This window comes from Mustela nivalis (assembly GCF_964662115.1).
Source record: "Mustela nivalis genome assembly, chromosome: 2".
NCBI classification, from domain to species: domain Eukaryota; kingdom Metazoa; phylum Chordata; class Mammalia; order Carnivora; family Mustelidae; genus Mustela; species Mustela nivalis.
In genome coordinates, this window is record NC_139021.1 from 104,106,480 (window position 1) to 104,126,634 (window position 20,155).

A 20,155-nucleotide genomic window follows, 5' to 3' on the forward strand; every position below is an offset into this window, starting at 1 on the left:
GGGTTGATGTGATCAACACATACATAATAAGGTACTAATTCCTACCATTGATACACTGACAGATTTTCAAAAGAAGCTGTTTACCTGCTTTAATCTATACATTAAACTAAACAAAAACTACCAATTTTAACCAAATCCAAAATGCAGATAAAATGCCAGTATACTTCCACATGCTTCAAAACCATGCTGACACTTGCAATAGATCAAAATCATAAACCTGATAATAATAAAAAGTGGTTCATAAGAAACCTTGAACTCTCATTTTGAAGACCTGATCCAAATAAATCTGGTTGTGATATTAAAGAATAAATTTAGAGTACACTGTAAGGATGAAAGGTTTCCATTGTGAGTAAGCACCAAAAACAAAACAAAGCAAAACAAAAAAAACTAAAATTTTTCATGAGTTGATTTTTCTTCTTTGAGTAAAAACTGTTCCTCAACCAGTGGGCTGCATCACAGAATGAAGAGGGACTGAGGTGTAGGTAATTAGTAAGATAGATCTCACCAACCTACTACCTGAACCCCTTCTGATGAGTGTTGCGTCTGAGAAGCATTGCCCCAATATGTTACTCTTCAATTAAACAGTATAAAAACGAACCAGAAATGCCTAATGGGGGCGCCTGGGTGGCTCAGTTGGTTAAGCAACTGCTTTCGGCTCAGGTCACGGTCCTGGAGTCCCAGGATCGAGTCCCGCATCAGGCTCCCAGCTCCATGGGGAGTCTGCTTCTCCCTCTGACCTTCTCGCCTCTCATGCTCTCTCTCACTGTCTCTCTCTCAAATAAATAAATAAAATCTTTAAAAAAAAAAAAAAGAAATGCCTAATGGTTTAGCAAATATCTCAGGAGCAAAATACTGTTAACAGATAACTACCTATTTAAACTTTAAGAAAAGGTTTAACTTGGTATAAGAATATTCGAATGCCTTTAGCATCATATTTAGATAGGAAAGCTAAATTACTCCCTTTGCACTTTGTCTTGACAGTCTCTGATCAAACATCTACATTTGTAGTCCTCTAGAGAGCCCACCCACCCTTATAAATACTGCTACCTCTCAATCTTTTCCTACAAACATATTTTGTTGCTGCTGTCTACCTCTGGCAGCCACAGGCATCTACTTAAGAATCTGATTCTTGGAAGCTTCCAGCTCAGTTTTCTCACTGGCTCATCTAGTATGATGTTAGTTCAAAGGATGAATAAATGTCAGCAGAGTCGCTTTGCCAGTGCCCTTCCATACTGCTTACAGGACTTCTTGGAGTCACTCTCAACTGGTTTTTCAGCTTGTTTCTTCTTCAGGTATGTCACCTTTTCTACCAGGGACAGCAGGCGTCCTCTAATTGTTAAGTCACTGTTTCCATCCAAAGACCCATCTTCATCCAGCTCAATTCCTAGCATGAGAAAAGCAAAGAGAAAGAAAGAATTTAAAAAAAAAATACATTTAAGACAAATAATGCTCCAGTTTTGCAACTTTTTCCATTTATAGCTTAAAGCAATGCTGCATGTCCAAAATATTTGACAACATTGAGTTAAGCACTCCTGCTCACTAGCACTTGGGTAAAATCCATTCACTAGCATCTTGTCCTTTCTCTTTTTCCCCTGTTCTGATGGGCCTAGGTCTATTAGTAGCCAAGACAAAATATAAAACTGAGCAGATAGCAAAAAGATGCTCTTAGGAGTCAAGATCAATTCTGCTGTTTGGTCTGACCCTCAGGCTGACCCTGAGGCATCTCTGACTTTAGGTGCTATCTGCCTAGACCTACGGTTTTACCCTGCAGAAAACCTCCTAGAAGTTCAGCCTCCTCATCTGCCTCTGACAATTACAGTGGTATGTTAATAAACTGAAAAAACAGAGAGTAGGCATAATTAGGTATCCTAGTTCAGGAAACACTTTATGTCTGAAGCAATAATCCTACCATTTTAGAGTAGCTCTTTATTTACTGTAGATAATATAACTTTCTGGCACTCATCTAGTGTCTCTCTATTCAAAAGCTGAATTAATATGCAAGGTGATGTTTATATTCTCATCATTAAAATAAGATAGAAATAATGCATTTAAGAAATGGCTAATTCATTTTCTTTCACTGGAACACTTTGTCCATATCACTGCTTAAAGGGAAAAGAACCACAGATTAAGAACATCAAATAAATTCCATTTTTAAAGTTCTTAGGGTAAAAGGAGGGGAAACCTACCTTAATAGATTTGGGCTACTGACATAAACTTCTTAAAGGATTTCCTTAGACATTTATCATTATTCCAAAAGATACATGCTGCATCTCCTGGCCAATTCTAAAAAGTGCCCCACAACTGGTTTAAATACAACTATTTGTGATCAATTGTCTTTACACTAAATCAATCTGTCTTCTCTCTGCCAAAGCATTTGGTTACATGTCCTCTGCCACAGAGGAGAAACTAAATAAAAATTTGGCTATCTCCTGCTTGTTCTTAAAGCCTTTCTGGTATCTCTACCTGTCATGATTTTCCACAAAGGGTCAGTTAACTATTTTGCAATAATAAATATTCTTACATGAACTCCTAACAGGCATCATGCATATTTATGAACCTATTTACATATATATTAACTTTTGTACCAACTAAACAATATTATGAAAACAGTTCAAAACAAAATAAGAAGTTTGACAAGGAAACAGCAACCATTAAAGAACAAATTCTAGAGTTGAAAAATACAGTAACTGAACTATTCAGTTGAGAGTTTCAAAAGTAGACTTCAACATGAAGAAGAAAAAAATCAACAACCTGAAAAATAGGTCAATGAAAATCATGCACTCTGAAGAAAGTCTATAAGATTTACGGGATACAATGGAAAGAGTCCCACAATATTCAGATCATGGGAATTCCCAAAAGTGACAAGAAAGAAAAAGGGAAAGAAAGTATATTTAACGTAATAATAGCAGAAAACTTCCCAAACCTGGGGAGAGAAACATACAAGCAGATAGATGAGGCTCAAAAGACCCAAAATGTGTTTAACTTGAATAGGGCTACACTGAGACACATTAACAAGTAAATTGTCAGAAGGAAAAGGTAAAGAAAGAATTTTAAAAAGGCACAAGAGAAAAGAGAGAAGTTATACAAAAGGGAAATCCCATAAGACCACTGGAAGATTCCTCAACAGAAACTCTTTAAGCCAGAGAGAACTTTACCACATATTTTTTAAAAAATGGAAGAAAGTAACTGTCAACCAAGAATTCTATACCCAGTAAAGCTGGGTCCTTCAGAAAGTCCGTAAGAAAAGGGAAGAGGGAGAGAGACTTTCCCAAACAAACAAAAGCTGAGGAAGCTCATTATTACCAGATCTGCCTTACAACAAATGCTAGAGGAAGTTCTTTGAATGGAAGTTAAACAACACTAATTACCAGTGCAAAAACACAAAAAAGGTAGTGTAAGTCTTACTGGTAATGGTAAACATATAATCAAAGTTAGATTCTGCAATAGTAGGTAACCATGGTGCACAACTCACAGCTCTAGTTTAATTTTTTTTTTTAAGAATTCAAATAGGTTCTTAAAACATTATGATATTGTATGTAAACCTTGTAGTAACCTTGTAGTAATTATACAAAAAACCCAATAAAGGAGTAAAAACATACTCATAAGAAATATATTAACACATACATACACAACATACAGCAGGATAGGAAACAAAGAAAAACAGATCTACAACCCCCTCCAAATTAACAAAATAGCAATAGTAAATCCTTACATATCAATATAATTACTTCAAATATAAATGGATAAAATTCTCCAACCAAAAGATATAGAATGATTGAATTAAAAAAAAAAAAACAACAGGTCTAACCATATGCTGCCCCTAAGAGATTCACATTAGCTTTAAATACACACAAAGAAAAAAAAAAAGAAGAAAAAAAAAAACACAAAGAGAGAGCAAAGGGATGAAAAATAGCATTTCAAGCAAATGGTAATCAAATGAAACAAAACAACAACAGAACAGGGAAGCTACACTTACATCAGACAAAATAGATTTTAAATTAAACATGGTAAGAAGAGACAATGAGGGTCATTGCATAATGGTAAATGGGTCAATATATCAAGAACATGTAACATTTATAAATATTTATTCACCCAACAACAGAGGACCTAAACATATAAAGCAAAAACAAACAAACAAATAAAAAAATTAGAAGAGGAAATAAGGAGTAATACAATAATAATTGGGGTCTTTAGTATCCCACTCCTAACAATGAATAGTTCATACAGGAAAGAATTAATAAGGAAAGAGTGGATTTTAACAACACTGTAGACGAAATGGACCTAACATACAAAAAACATTCTATCAAGCAACAGCAGAATATTCTTCTCAAGTGCACATAGAACATTTTCCAGGATAGAATATGTGTTAGGCCATAAAACAAGTCTTAGTAAATTCAAGAGGGTTGAAATTATACCAGTAATCTTCTCTGAACACAATGGCATAAAACTAGAAATCAATGAAAAGGGGAAAACTGGAAAATTCATGAACACGGAGAAATTAAACAGCACTCTATTTAACAAACAATGAAGACAAGAGAAAATTTAGGGGGAAATAAAAGAATTTATTAAGACAAACAAAACTGGAAATACAACATATCAGAATTAATGGGTGCAGCTAAAGCACTTCTAAGAAGGAAGTTCATAGCAATAAATGCCTACATGAAAAACCAAGAAAGATCTCAAATAAACGACCTAACTCTATACCTTAAGGAACTAGAAAAAGTAGAACAGAGCCTGAAGATAGCAGAAGAAAGATTACAGCAGAAATTACTGAAATAAAAATCAAAAAACAACAGAAAAGATTAACCACACTAAGTTAGTTCCCTGAAAAAAACAAACAAACAAAAAAACCTGCCAAACATTTAGCTAGTCTAGCCATGGGGAATAAAGACAGGACTCAAATCAACAACATTATAAATGAAAAAGATATCATAGAAATTCAAAGGACTGTAAAAGGTTACTATGAACATTATAAGCAAACAAACTGGACCACCTAGAAAAATGGAAAAGTTCTTAGAAACAAACAATTTGCCAAGGAAGAAATGGATAATCTGAATAGGCCAATTAATTGTAAGAAGAGTACATCAGTAATCAAATTCTCACAAAGAAGCAAAGCCTTACTGGTGAATTTAACTAAACATTGAAATAAGAATTACCTCAATTCTTCTCAAACTTCTCCAAAAATATCCAAGAGGAGGAAACATGCCCCAAATCATTTTATTAGGACAGCATTTACCTGCTACCAAAAATGCAAAAGGATACTACAAGAAAAGAAAATCACAGGTCACTAACCCCAAGGAACACAGATTTCTCAATAAATACCAGCGAACTGAATTCAACAGCATATTAAAAGGATCATTCACCATGATCAAGTGAGATTTTCTTTTTTAAGATTTTATGTATTTATTGGACAGAGAGATCACAAGTAGGCAGAGAGGCAGGCAGAGAGAGGAGGAAGCAGGCTCCCCGCTGAGCAGAGAGCCCAATGCAGGGCTCGATTCCAGCACCCTGGGATCATGACCTGAGCCGAAGGCAGAGGCTTAACCCACTGAGCCACCCAGGCGCCCCTCACCATGATCAAGTGAGATTTATCACTGAGATGCTAGGAGGGTCCAACATACATGAGCCAATCAATGTGACACCCCACAATAACAGAATGAATGAAAAGAATCGTATTATCATCTCAGTGGGCACTTTAGAAAAAGCACTCAAGAAATTTTAACATCCATTCATGATAAAAATTCTTAACAAATTAGGTACAGAAGGAATACACCTCAACATACAAAGACCATATATGGTAAGCCCACAGCTAACATCATCCCCAATGGTGAAAGACTGAAAAAGTCTTCCTCAAAGATCAGGAACAAGACAAAGACATCCCCTTTCTTGGAAGTCCCAGCTAGAGCAATCAAGCAAGAAAAAGAAATAAAAGCTACCTGAATTGAGAAGGAAGAAGTAAAATGGTCTCTATTTGCAGACAACATGATTTTACACATGGAAAATACTAAAGACTCAACCAAAAAACTGTTAAACATAATGAATGAATTCAATAAAGTTGCACACATGAAATTAACATACAACAATATGTAGTGTTTTTATAAACTAAAAATAAAATTTCTGAAAAAGAAATTAAGAAATTGATCTCATTTACAATAGCATTAAGAACAATAAAATACTTAGGAATAAGTTTAACAAGGTAAAAGATCTCTATCCTAAAAATTACATGAGATTGATGAAAAGAAAAGAAGAGGATATGAATAAATGGAAAGGCATCCTCTAGTAATGGCTTTGGAAGAATTAATATTGTAAAATGGTAATACTATCAAAAGCTATCTATAGATTCATTGTAATCCCTATCAAAATTTGAATGGCATTTTCTACAAAAGTAGGAAAAAATCTTCCTAAAATTTATATGAAGTCACAAAATCTCCCTAATGGCTGAAGAAATCCTGAGAAAGAAGAATAAAGCAGGAAGTGTCACACTCCCTGATTACAAGTTAATATAGTAAAGCTATAGTCATCAAAACATACTGGTACTGACATAAAAATGGGTAGATAAATGGAAAAGAACAGAGAGCCCAGAAATAACCCCAAGCATAGATGCCCTACTAATACTTGACATGGGGGCCAAGAATACCCAATGGAGAAAAGATAGTCTTCAATAGGGGCACCTGGGTGGCTCTGTGGGTTAAGCCTCTGCCTTCAGCTCAGGTCATAATCTCAGGGTCCTGGGATGGAGCCCCACATCAGGCTCTCTGCCTGCCTCTCTGCCTACTTGTGATCTCCCTCTCTCTCTCTCTGTCAAATAAATAAATAAAATCTTCAAAAAAAAAAAAAAAAAAAAAAGAAAAGAAAAGATAGGAGTGCCTGGGTGGCTCTGGGTGGCTCAGTGGGTTAAAGCCTCTGTCTTCAGCTTGGATGGTGATCCCAGGGTCCTGGGATTGAGCCCGAGTTGGGTCCTCTGCTTGGCAGGGAGCATGCTTCCCTTTCTCTATCTCTCTGCCTGCCTCTCTGCCTACTTGTGATCTCTCTCTGTCAAATAAATAAATAAAATCTTAAAAAAAAAAAAAGATAGTCTTCAATAAACAGTGTGGGATAATGGGATATTTACATTTAAAAGAATGAGACTGGACCCTTATCTTAACCACTCATTAAAAATTAATTAGAAATAGATGGAAAGACTTAGATGTATGACCTGATATCATGAAACTCCTAGAAAAATGTAAAAACAAAGCTCCTTGATATGGGTTTTGGCAATGATTTTTTGAATATGACACCTAAACCACAAGCAACAATAGCAAAAATAAACAAACTAAACAGCTTCCATAAAAACCAAAGAAACCACTAACAAAGTGAAAAGACAACCTACAGAATGAGAAAAAAATGTATGTAGAGTAGTATCTGATAAGGAGTTAATACTCAAAATACATAAAAGACTACTGTAACTCAATAGCAAAAAACAAAGCAGTATAGAGGATCCTCAAAACTTTTTTAAAAAACCGAATTACCATACGATCCAGCAACTCACTTCTGGGAATATATCCAAAGGAAATTAAAACACTAATTTGAAAAAGGTATCTGCATTGCCATGTTCATAGCAGCATTATTTATGATAGCCAAGATATGGAAATAACTTGTGTCCATCAATAAACGAATGGATAAAGATGTTGTGGATATGGAATATTATTTAGCCAAAAAAAACCAAGGAAATCTTACCATCTGCGATAACGGAGCAGAACTTGAAGGAACTATGCTAAGACAAATAAGGCAAAGTAAAGAGAAATACTGTGTGATTGCACTCATATTTGGAAAACTAAAAACAAACAAAAGACTCAGAGAAAAACAGAGGTGTTATCAGTAGGGAGAAGGGCATTGAAGGAAAGCGGTCAAAAGTTACAAACTTGGGACGACTGGCTGGCTCAGTTGGTTAAGCAGCTGCCTTCGGCTCAGGTCATGATCCCAGCGTCCTGGGATCGAGTCCCATATCGGGCTCCTTGCTCGGCAGGGAGCCTGCTTCTCCCTCTGCCTCTGTCTGCCATTCTGTCTGCCTGTGCTCGCTCTCTCTCCCTCTCTCTGACAAATAAATAAAATCTTAAAAAAAAAAAAGTTACAAACTTTAAATAAGTTCTAGGGAAGCAACATATCGCATAATGACTGTAGCTAACACTGCTGTATGATATACAGGAAAGCTCTTTGAAGAGAGTAAGTCCTAAGGGTGTTCACCACAAGGGGGGGAAAAATGCCTTTATTTCTTCTTTTCCTTTTCTTGCATCTACATGAGAAGATGGATCTTAGTGAAACCTATTATGGTAGTCATTTCACAATATAAATAAATCAAACAATCACAATATACATCCTAAACTTACACGGTGGTGTATATGTCAGTTAATTTTCAATGAATACATAAGTAAATAAATAAATATATAACACATCTAATAAGAGTTGTAAGTCAAGAAGACTTTACCACAATGTGTCATCAAATCTTCATGAAAATCTAAAAGCTGGTCACGGATTTCTTCAGGACATGGACATTCACTTTTGTCATCCTTAAAATTGAGAAGCATATTGATCTGAAAGTTTGGAAAAATGAGAAAGAGGTGAGCAAAAGAACGGTGAATTCAGGAATGACACAGAAAAAAAAATCATAAAAACCAAAGATGTTCAAATCTTTGAGTATAAAATTGCTGCCCAACAGATGAAAAACCATTATTACTCAATACAATGAATACCAAAAAAATAAATAATACTATTCAAAGCCTAGCTTACTGCAAACAAGTATCATAATTTGCTTCCTTTTTCTCAATCCCAGAGAATGTTAGACCCTTATGTACTTAGGGCCCTTAAATCAACTAAAATCTAAATATTATTTAAAAAAATATTTTTTATGCTTCTCTTAGATTTCCATTTTTGTCTTGCTAATTTCTAAACTTCCTGAAGTACTTTAAAGAATACTTTTTGAGAAGGATATAGAGTAAAGGTGAAGAAAAATCCAAGTAGAAAATAAAATGGATAGCTATGCTTTTACTAACATTAATGATTCAATTAAATAAACTTCAACAAACTATCCTCCATTTGTTTTAGTTTTACACATAAAAAAACTACATTTATGAATGAAGAAAAGAATGTTGCTGTTTTATAATTTCCCCTGACGAAACAATTATGTTTGCTTTTTAGAGTTTTTTAATGTGAACTTTTTGTTTAACTTTTATTTCAAGATAATACGCATATGCTATGGTGAGACATAGTCAAAGAGATACCATATACCCTTTACTCATTTTCCCCTGGGAATGGGTAACATCTTTACAAAACAGCCAGTACAATATCACAACCACAACACTGACACTGATAATCAAAATAGAGGACAATTTCATCACCTGAACAATCATTTCTCCTATCCCTTTATAATTACATTCACTACCCTCCCACATGCTCCTCAACCCTTATTCCTGTCAATCACTAATCTACTGTCCATTTCTGTACTATTGTCATTTCAAAAATGTTACATAAATAGAATCATACAGTAAATGCACACATACATTCCCACCTGATCCTTTTGGTGTCTGCAGGGTCTGTAGTAATACCTCATTTCATTCCTGATATTGGTAATTTGGGTCTTCTTTCTTTTTGTTAGCCTTTTCAGTGGTTCGTAGATTTGATATTTCTAAATAGCCAGTTTTGAGATTCATTATTTCTTTCAATGGTCCTGTTTTCAGTTTTATTGATTTCTGCTTTTATCTACAGAAGTGCCTTCCTTCTACTTGTTTTGAGTTTATTTTGCTCTTCTTTTTCTAAATGTTTGTGACAGAAGCTTAGATTATTGGTTTATTTTTCTCTCTGTAAGTATTTAGTGTCATAAATTATCCTCTCAGCACTGCTTTGGCTGTCCCCACAAATTTTCATATGTAAAATTTAATATAAAATTAAATTATATTTAACATTAAATATAATTTAATATAAATATTTAATATATTTTCATTTTCTTTCAGTTCAATATGTTTTTAAATTTCCCCTGAGACCTCTACCAAGAGTTATTTAAGATTGTGTTCTTTAGTTCTCTAGTAATGGGAGACTGCCTGTTACCTTTCTTTTATTGATTTCTAAGTTGAACTCCATTGTGGTCAGCAAAAAGATTCTGTATGAAAAAAATCCAATGCTTTTAAATGTGTTTAGGTTGTTTTATGGCCCAGGATAGAGTCCATCATTGAGAATGTTTCAAGGGAACTTGAAAAAAATATATATCCTTGGGTGGATGTTCTACAAATATCCAAAGATCCTGTTTGGTAGTGCGAGGGTTGTGTTTTCCTATATTCTTGCTGACTTCTGTCTAGCTTTTCTATCAATTATTGACAAAGGGGTGCTGAAGTCTCCCCGTATAATTGTGTATTTATCTATTTCTTCTTTCAGTCCTATCTGTGTGGACCTCACGTATTTTTCAGCTCTATTATTTAGTACATGTACATTTGTCTTCTTAGCAAGTTGCTCTTTTATTATTGTATAATGTCCCTGTCTGTCTCTGATAATTTCTTTGTTCTGATATACACCTATTTTTTCATAATATATCTTCTTCACATATTTTTTAAAAGATTTTATTTATTTGACAGACAGAGATCATAAGTAGGCAGAAAGGTAAGCGGGGGTGGGGGGGGAGCAGGCTCCCTGCTGAGCAGAGAGCCTGATGCGGGACTGGATCCCAGGACCCCGGGATCATGAACTGAGCTGAAGACAGAGGATTTAACCCACTCAGCCACCCAGATATCCCTTTTTTCACAGATTTGAAGGAATACATACACCCAGATGTTTATAGCAGCATTATCAACATTAGCCAACTATGGACAGAGCCCAAATGTCCACTGACTGATGAATGGATAAAGAAGATGTGGTATACACACACACACACACACACACAATGGACTGTCACTCAGCCATCAAAGAGAATAAAATATTGCCCTTTGCAATGACACGGATGGAGCTAGGATATATTATGCTAAGTGAAATAAGTCAGTACCATATGATCTCACTTATATGTGGAATTAAAAAAAGACAAATGAACATATGTGTAACTGTCCCTCAAAACAATGTACTGCTTAAAATATAACCCATGAGAAATTGCACTAGTCTAGCAAGCATGCTTAAAGGTTGTCTTAAGAAAAACATGCATTAGCAACAGGTCTCTGGGGGAGAGGATGATTTACGCTTGGAAGCCGAGCAGCCAGGAATGCCTGGCCCGCTCTGGGTGGAACGCCACCTGCTCCATTTTTTTCATCATCTGCCCTGCCTCAGAGACAGCCTGCCGTTAATCAAGATAATCCCTTTAAATGTGCTTGCTCCCCTATAAATTCTATACTGCATGACCAAACATATCCTACTTTCCTTGCTTATCTGTAAGATTTATAATCAATGTGTAAGTGATATTCCTTCTTGTTTACAAGGCATCTGGTTAATGCAGAGCCCTCTTCTACTCCTTTGTTGATTGTTATCCTGTATCTAATAATATGGGACTGAGCAGTTGTTCGGGGCAACAGTCTTCTCTACTGCTCCCTGTCTCTCGCACCTGACTTGTTTGCGCCTCATTCTTCTTTCGTGCACTGTGGGGAAGTGGCACATATGGGATGGGAGAAAAGAAAAAAAGGAGAGAGCGAAATAAGCCATAAGAGATTCTTAATGACAAAGAACAAACTTAGGGTTGGTGGAGGGAGGGAGGTGGGGATAGACTAGAGGGCACTTGTGATGAGCGCTAGGTATTACATGTAAGTGATGAATCACTGAATTCTACTCCAGAAACCAATTTTCCACTGTACGTTAACTACCTAAAATTTAAATTAAATTTATCTATCTATATCTGTGTAACCTTTTTCATCCTTTCACTTTTAACCTATCTACATCATTCTATTTGATATGAGTTTCTCCTAGAAACCTAAGACCATATGGTCAGGCCAAGTTTCAAAAGCCACTCTGCCAATCTCTGCCTTTTAATTAATATATTTAGATTATCTATATTCATGACTTTATGGATGTGCTATAACTTAAATCTGTAATTTTATGTGTTTTTTGTTTGTTCTGCTTTATTTTTCCCAACTTGCTATGGGTTCCTTAAACTATTTTTAGGATCTCATGTTGAGCTAACCCTGGCATTTTAAAATTAATTAATTTATTTATTTTTAGTATAGCTCTATCTATAGCTTTTTAAGTGGTTGCTCTGGATATTACATTATACATACATAATTCATTATAGACTACTGGCATCAATATATTATTGGTTTGAGTGAAGCACAGAAAATTTACCTCCCTTTAGACTGCTTATCCTCCTTTATTTAAAATATAAAATGTCTTGCAGTACCTGGGAGGCTCAGTCAGTTAAGCATCCAACTCTTGGTTTCAGCTTGGGTCACGGTCATGGGATCCAGTCCCACATCAGGCTCTAGGCTCAGCACAGAGTCAACTCGTCTCTCCCCCTTTGCCCTTCCCCCCAAGCTTGCTCTAGGCTCATCCACACGTGGTCTCTTCCCAAAATAAACAGATGAATAAAATCTTCCTTAAAAATTAAAAAATAAAAACTACATATGTCTTAAGTATTCCCTATAAATACATCTAGAACACATTAGACAGCTTTATCATTTTTGCTTCAACCAACAAATATAACCTAGAAAACTCAAAACGAAAAGGAAAATGCATTGTGGTTCTGCATGCTTTAACACCTTCCATAGTTCTTTCTCCATTCCAGATTTTCACAATTTTCTTCTACAGTCATTTTTCTCTTTATTTCAAGGACTTTGTTTACAGTTCTTTCAGGGTCCGTCTGCTGTAGTCCAGTTCTCAGTGTGTTCCTTCATTGGAGACTGTCTTGATCTCCCCTGCATTCCTGAAGGATGTTTTTACTACCTATAGAATTCTGGGTTTTCAGTCTTTTTCCAGTTGAAAACTGGTGTGCCTCTTCTGTCTCTGTCTGGCCTCCATTGGCCAGTCTGAAATCGCAGTCACTCACATTGCTTTTCCTCCTCTGCGTGTCATTTCTTTCTCACTGCTTTCAAGATTTTCTTCTGAGTCCTTAGTTTTCAGAGGTTTGACAGTGATAATCTTGGTTTAGATTTCTTTGGGTACCTAGTTTATTCGGCTTCTTGAGTCTCTTTCTTTGTATCTTTTGCCAAACTTGAAATGTTTCAACCATTATTTATTTAATTTTTTTTCCAGTTCCCCTTCTTTTTCCCATCTCTGGGACTCTAATGTCACAAATGTTGGATCTTTTGTTATATTTGCAGGGTCCTATTTTTTCTTCTGTTTTTCCGAATGGGTAATTCTTTTTTTTTTTTTTAATTTTTAAAGATTATTTATTTAAAGTTATTTATTTTATTTTTAAAAGTTATTTAAATCTGATTATTTTTTAAATAATAAGATTTATTATTTAAAGATTATTTTATTTATTTAAGAGAGAGAGCATGTGCACATGCACAGGAGCAGGGACAAGGGAGAGGGAAAGAATCTCCAGCAGATTCCCAGCTGATCACGGAGCCTGATGTGGCACTCGATCTCATGACCCTGAAATCATGACCTGAGCTGAAATCAAAAGTCTGACACTTAACTGACTGAACCACCCAGACGTCCCTGGACTGGGTAATTTTTTTTAAAATTAGCATATAATGTATTATTTGCCCAGGGGTACAGGTCTGTAAATCATCAGGCTTACACATTTCACAGCACTTACCATAGCACATGCTCTCCCCAGTGTCCATAACCCAACCACCCTCTCCCTCCCCCCCCTCCAGAAACCCTCAGTTTGTTTCGTGAGATTAAGAGTCTCTAATGGTTTGTCTCCCTCAAAATCCCATCCTGTTTCACTTTTTCCTTCGCTTCCCCCCATGATCCCCCACCCTGTCTCTCAGACTCCTCACACCAGAGAGATCATATGGTAATTTGGCCTGGGTAATTCTTGCTGTTCTCTCTTCAGTTCAGTGATTCTTTTCTCTTTCTCCTTCCTTCTACTATGAAGTCCATCCACTTAAGGTTTCTTTATTCGGGTGATTTTTTAGTTCTGAAACTTCCATTTGGTTCTTATTTCTATATTTCTTTGTGATGAGTTCCCCTCCTGCCCCATTTTGAAGCAGTTTTATGACAAATGCTTTAAAAGCCTTGTCAGACAAATTTAACATCTTCTTCACCTCAGAGTTGGTACCTCTTAAATATCTTTAAGTTTTTCCTGCTTCTTAGTGTGATGAGTGATTTTTTTTTTTAAATTGAAACCTTGACATTTTGGTCTTATGAGACTTCTGGATCTTATTTAAATATCTGGTTTCTTTTGACACTACCTAGCAGGAGATGAGTTTGAGCTGCCTTGTTACTTGCTACTGCCTGGTAGGAATGGAAGCCCATCTCTTCACTCAGCTTCCATGAACAATGAAAGAGGAGAACACATTGTTCTCACTGGGCAAGGGGAAATCCAATTCCCCACTAGACCTATACTCAACTCATTCAACCCTGGCTGGAAAGGGCAAAAGTGCCATGCACTTACTCCTCCCTCTCTGGCCTCTACTGACACTCTGGAAGAAGCAGGCCACATTACCAGTCATCAGAGATGAAGTCCCAGCTCCCCACAATTTTGCCTGGAGCACCTCACTACAGCCTGGTGAGGGTGGAGGTCTGGGCTCCTCACTTAGTGTCTGTTGGTTGGGGTGGTAAGGCACAGTTCCGTCTTGTGTTCGACTGGAGTAGTACTGTTAGTACCTACAAGTTTTTGGTTTTGCTAGAAAGACAATTTTCATGGTCCTCTGGCTAGACATAGAAGCCCTTGGTTGGGCTTTTCTTGTTGATGCCCATTGGATTTCTGCACTGTGGGCTCCTTTAGCCCCAAGTCTGAGATAGATGAGGCAAAAAGAAAACCCAGAGGACTTATCACAGGTCCTCAGGTCCCATTTCCATAGCCAGTCTCCTTGTTTCTACCTTTTAGAGTCTTCCTATCTAATCTTTTATGTAATTTCCAGGATTACAGTTATACTTAGAAGGAAGAATCGAGAAGGTTCATGTACTTCATTTTTGCAGAAGCAGGAGCCTCTTGACTTCAGTTTACCAAATGGATTTAATTTGGGAAGGCTTGGACTTGTTTTCTGCTCCATACATGCTCTTCCTGGCAATGAACAAAATTCCATGACCCCTCCCTCAAAGAAACTACATTCTGGTGAGAAGACAACTTCTGCTATTAGTCCCTAAACATTTTCACTTTGAAGTATCTTGAGAGGGAAATGCTAAGGGCAAGAGACTGAAGATGAGATCTGGTGGTTATACCTTTTCACCACCATCTTGGAAATCTCCCGCACCAGGCATCCCATTTTGAAGTAGATTCCAGACTAGCTCATTGTCTGGATCAGGCACGTACCCTTGGTTCAACTGTACTGCTGTACCACTGTACTCCCTCTCACCAAGGGAGAGAGGTGGGTTTGGAGTGAGCAACCAGAAGAACCATGAACAGGTGATCCATCTTCCAGCAAGCCTTGGGGCATCGACATTTGGTCTTACAGGAGGGACCAAACAGAAGGTATCTGACATCAATTCTTAGAATGGAGGGGCTCCTTTTCACTGGGGTGGTGCCTTGTCAGCCAACGAAGATCTTGGACAAGACTGAAGTGCCAGATTCTGAAGTTCTGCAAAGAGAACATCAGTCTTGTCCAAGAATCTAGAATACACATGATAACTTTCAGTAAGTCTCTTGTTTGTTTAAACTAACTGGGTAATTTTTTTTGGTGAAACTAAGAATTACTGACTAAATCAATGTGGCTTAAAGAGAACAGGAAGGGAAAAAAAACAACAACACACATAACTTATGATATAATTTTGCAATTACTATATCCTGGATGATGTAAAACCCAAAGAAAAAAGGAAGGATTTCCATTGTACTCTCGTACCTGCTCTTGAGGGGGCGATCTAAATTCCTTCGTTTTCCGGGCGGTGAGGGCAGCAGACATGTTTAAGGCTTGCATTACTTCGTTGTATCGAAAACGCTGGTTGTCTTGGAGCTTTGCTACAAAGTCATCGGAAAAGGCCACAATGGCTTCTATCCGGTGCCGGACTTGGCAGTCACAGAGGTACTGAAGCAGCAGGCACATCTAAAAAGATGATGACAAAGGAGATGAGATTTAATTTCTGGATCTTTACGTGGTGAATGCGTATCAGATCAAAATCTGTGGCAGACATGCTTACTGGCCAACTCTTCTCTATGAACAGAATTCTGATTTTGTGCAGGCTGTGGTTGGTCCCAGGGGATAAGAAGTAATTTTTCTAGCAAAAAGGGTAAATACACATTCTTCTGGTGGACATTTACCATCCTGGCCTCCTCTCAGCCACAGGTACTATGGCGAATAAGATATATAAGGAGAAGTTAGCCAGGGGGTCCTGTGGGAAAGATTTCTCATCAAAAATAAAAGACTAGAACACCCCCCCCCCAAAATGGGTACAACTGGGTAATGAGTGACATGATCACTTCACTTTAGGATGAAAACCACACACCGAGGAACACAGGAAAATATTAACGGCCAGGTTCCTGAGGACATTATTGGGCCACTATATGAATTTTAGAACTGTGTACCTCCAGACTTCTCATGTAAATTAATTAAGTGGTTCCATCGCTTACTCATGAAACAGTTAGTTGGGTATTCTTCTACCTGAATCCAAAAGGATTTTTAACCAACAATATATGTTGGTAGAAACATGCCTATGAGAGAATGTTCTGCCCATACTTAGGAAAACATTTAAATCATATAATACCAACAACCAATATTATAAAATACCGTACAAGGAAGGCGGTAAAGAAAACTTCACAACCACAACAGGTGCATTCCTGTCAATGCCAGCTCTGAGGTAGCCCTATCATCTACCCTCCTTCCCCATGCCCTTCATCCCACCCTAGAATGTGGTGAAGGGCATGGACCTTCATGGACATGGGCATGGACCTTGTGTCTGGACCAACATGACAGCTTCTTAACTAAGTGGACTTTAGATGACCCTCCCTTTCTCTCCTTATCGATTTTCATCACAGATTTTTTAAAATTTCTTTTCAGTGTAACAGTATTCATTGTTTTTGCACCACACCCAGTGCTCCATGCAATCCGTGCCCTCTATAATACCCACCACCTGGTTCCCTCAGCCTCCCACCCCCCGCCCCTTCAAAACCCTCAGATTGTTTTTCAGAGTCCATAGTCTCTCATGGTTCACATCCCCTTCCAATTTCCCTCAAGTCCCTTCTCCTCTCCATCTCCCCTTGTCCTCCATGCTATTTGTTAACCCTCTTACACTGTTGGTGGGAATGCAAGTTGGTGCAGCCACCTTGGAAAACAGTGTGGAGATTCCTCAAGAAATTAAAAATAGAGCTTCCCTATAACCCTACAATTGCACTCCTGTGTATTTATCCCAAAGATACATATGTAGTGAAAGATGGGTCATCTGTACCCCAATGTTTATAGCAGCAATGGCCACAGTCGCCAAACTATCGAAAGAACCAAGATGCCCTTCAATGGACAAATGGATAAGGAAGATGTGGTCCATATATTCTATGGAGTATTATGCCTCCATCAGAAAGGATGAATACCCAACTTTTGTAGCATCACAGATTTTTCTAGAATAAAAACTTCCTGTTAAAATTCTTCAGTGATTAAAAAAAAAATTCTTCAGTGTTTTTATCTGAACTTAGGATAAAATTTAAAGTCTATTATATGGCTGGTTTTATCAAATGCCTAGATTCTACATGAACTGCTCTCTGCCTACTTGACCCATTCCCCTTAGCTCATTAAGCTAACTGGTCTTTTTCTATCTCAGAATCTTTGTTGAGCTACATGCTCTGGCTGAAAATCTCCTAGAACAATCTTCCTGCTCCTACTGGATCCAGGCTCATCCACCTGACCTCAGCTTAAAAGCCACCATCTCAGAGAGGACTCCCCCATCTTTCTTGCAGTAATCCAGTGGATATTTCATTTTTTTTTCCTAGTCATCCATTCTTTTCCTTCAGATCACTTAATGCAATTAGCAATAAACTATTTTAGCATGGAGAGATAAACAAGTCCTTATTTCCCTTAGGGACTGTGAACATCTGGAAGGTAGAGTCCACATCTGCTTCCTCCAACCAGAACCAAATGTCTGGCTCAGAAGAAGATTTCAATCAATGTCGACTAAGGAGGGAAGAGCAAGGGAGCATGTCAATGATGCAAACCATCAAATGGACTCTGGTGAACTAAAGAGATGTTAAGAAACGATCCTTAGACATCTTCTTGATAAGCACAAGAAATAGGTGATGTCTTTAATTTCTTAAAGCAAACCCTTGCTGTGTGAGAATGGGCACACCTACTGGCAAACAAATATTCGAGGGTTGGTGTGAGTGGAGGCGAGGTTAGAAAGGGGGTGAGGTGCCTTCAATTTCAGGCATTCCAGCAATGAGTGAAGAGGGAGGAGAAAAAGGGCTAGCAGGTGGATACCTAGGCCTACACACACAGACGCAAATTACTAAAGGTATTGCTGATGAATTACTGTCAGTTGACTCCCTTGGAAAAATCACAAATTCCATTCTAAATGCAACACAATTATATGGACACATCCCTAAGCACAATAGGAAGTTGGGTAATTTTATGAAAAGCTATCATTATATAGGAACACCAAAGTACACACACAAGCCCTGAGAGAAAAGGAGACAAAGGTAAATATCAATACCTTCAAAGTTAATCACTCTGAAATTGACTGAAATCATTTTTTCTGATTACCTGCAATTTAACTGGCTCAGGCAGTTTCATTTGGAGCAGGCCTTCCTTGGGCCTCTTACCCCCTTTGGCTTCATCTTCACCAGCTCCGTCTGGCTTGGAGTCTTCTAGGCTGGGCTCTTTCTCCAGCGTGTCCGTCTCCTCTTCCGGAGTGGTGGCTTCCTTGAACACACTGGGCTCTATCAACCGCAAGATGTGTTTCAAGTCCTCATTGTGGAAGATCCCCATGATTAGCAGAGTGTAGAAAAGCTTGATGAGAGGTACAAAGAGGAACTCAGTTGTCCCCCCAACGGGGTCCCGGGCATGAAGGCTGCCCTCCTTAACAGCTTCTGTCAACATCTGAATGGTTTTGGCCTTGAGGATGTCTAGCGGGAACTCTGGACTGTACTGGTAACATTCATTATTAATGCTTACAAAACTGGGGGAGGAAAACTGTATCCGTGGCCTGAGGGAGGTGCTAAGGCCAATCCCCGGGAGGCCATGTTTTTTGTTCTCGTCAGGGAAAAGGGTGATGCTCTTGGTCTCCTCCGTCATGGGCACGATGAACTCACTGTTCATCATGAGCCTGGCCGTGGCGTAGGAGCTCAGGTGGATGTCAATCAGCAGGTCGTAGTACCCAGCGCGCAGCAAGCCGGGCATGTACTTGTTCTCGATGGCGTAGAGAAGCTGAGGCTCATCGACATGGCTGCACAAGGCGTGCGCCACCCGGTGGTTCCCAAGAGCGCAGACAGCGGAGTAAAGTCGGAGAGTGTGATAGTGGAATTTCAGCAGCTCCTCCTGCTCCGTCAGCTCCAGTATGTCCACAGACCTGTGGAAGAGGGGGCGCAGTAGCGAGGTGAAGCATGGGACACTTTTCAAAATTCTGAATCGCAGGAGAAATCTGCGTATGTCGTAAATTTCAAAAAAGTTATGGAAACACTTAAAAAAAATACTTTTCTATGACAGGTTTCATGATAGCGTAGTGGTTTGTTTTTGGAGCTTTTCTATCTTCCATCGCCCCAAGGTTTGGGGCACCGCTTTTCGATACGGTCTCCACCTGGATGTGGTGGGCTCCCTTTCTTTCAAAATATAAGTACTCCTTGGAAAATCTGGAACGTCCCTCTCCAACTTGGCTAAACTGGCTCAAGAAACGAGGAAACTCTGCCTTGGGCTACGTTGACCTTGTCTCTGATCCATGATCAGCTACTACCCTGACAGTCAGAAGAAAGGGAATGGAGGGCTAATTCCTCTGACATGAGTTACCATCTCATACATCCCACACAGCCCCTACATGTCCACCAACACAGCCCTGGTTTCCACCAGATTTGTGCAGCTCAGGAAAACAAACACTATCTGTGACCTTGCACTTGGGAAAGTTTCTCCTGGGAATCTGGTTACACTGAGCTCTTAATTCAGGTCATTTTGCTTTTTATCATGCCCTTCTAACA

The 20,155-nt window shown here is 38.2% G+C and overlaps 1 protein-coding gene across 3 annotated transcripts in view; it reads right to left on the minus strand.

The window, feature by feature from the left end:
- RYR2 (ryanodine receptor 2) overlaps positions 1-20,155 on the minus strand; it is a 733,452-nt gene that overhangs the window by 198,526 nt on the left and 514,771 nt on the right. For all 3 annotated transcript variants that reach the window (XM_082721308.1, XM_082721309.1, XM_082721307.1), the window contains exons 37-40: positions 18,732-19,536; positions 15,891-16,091; positions 8,465-8,570; positions 1,241-1,384 (exon numbers count right to left, since the gene is read on the minus strand). In XM_082721308.1, the coding sequence (XP_082577434.1) occupies positions 1,241-1,384; positions 8,465-8,570; positions 15,891-16,091; positions 18,732-19,536 (1,256 nt within the window). The remainder of the gene's footprint in view (positions 1-1,240; positions 1,385-8,464; positions 8,571-15,890; positions 16,092-18,731; positions 19,537-20,155) is intronic.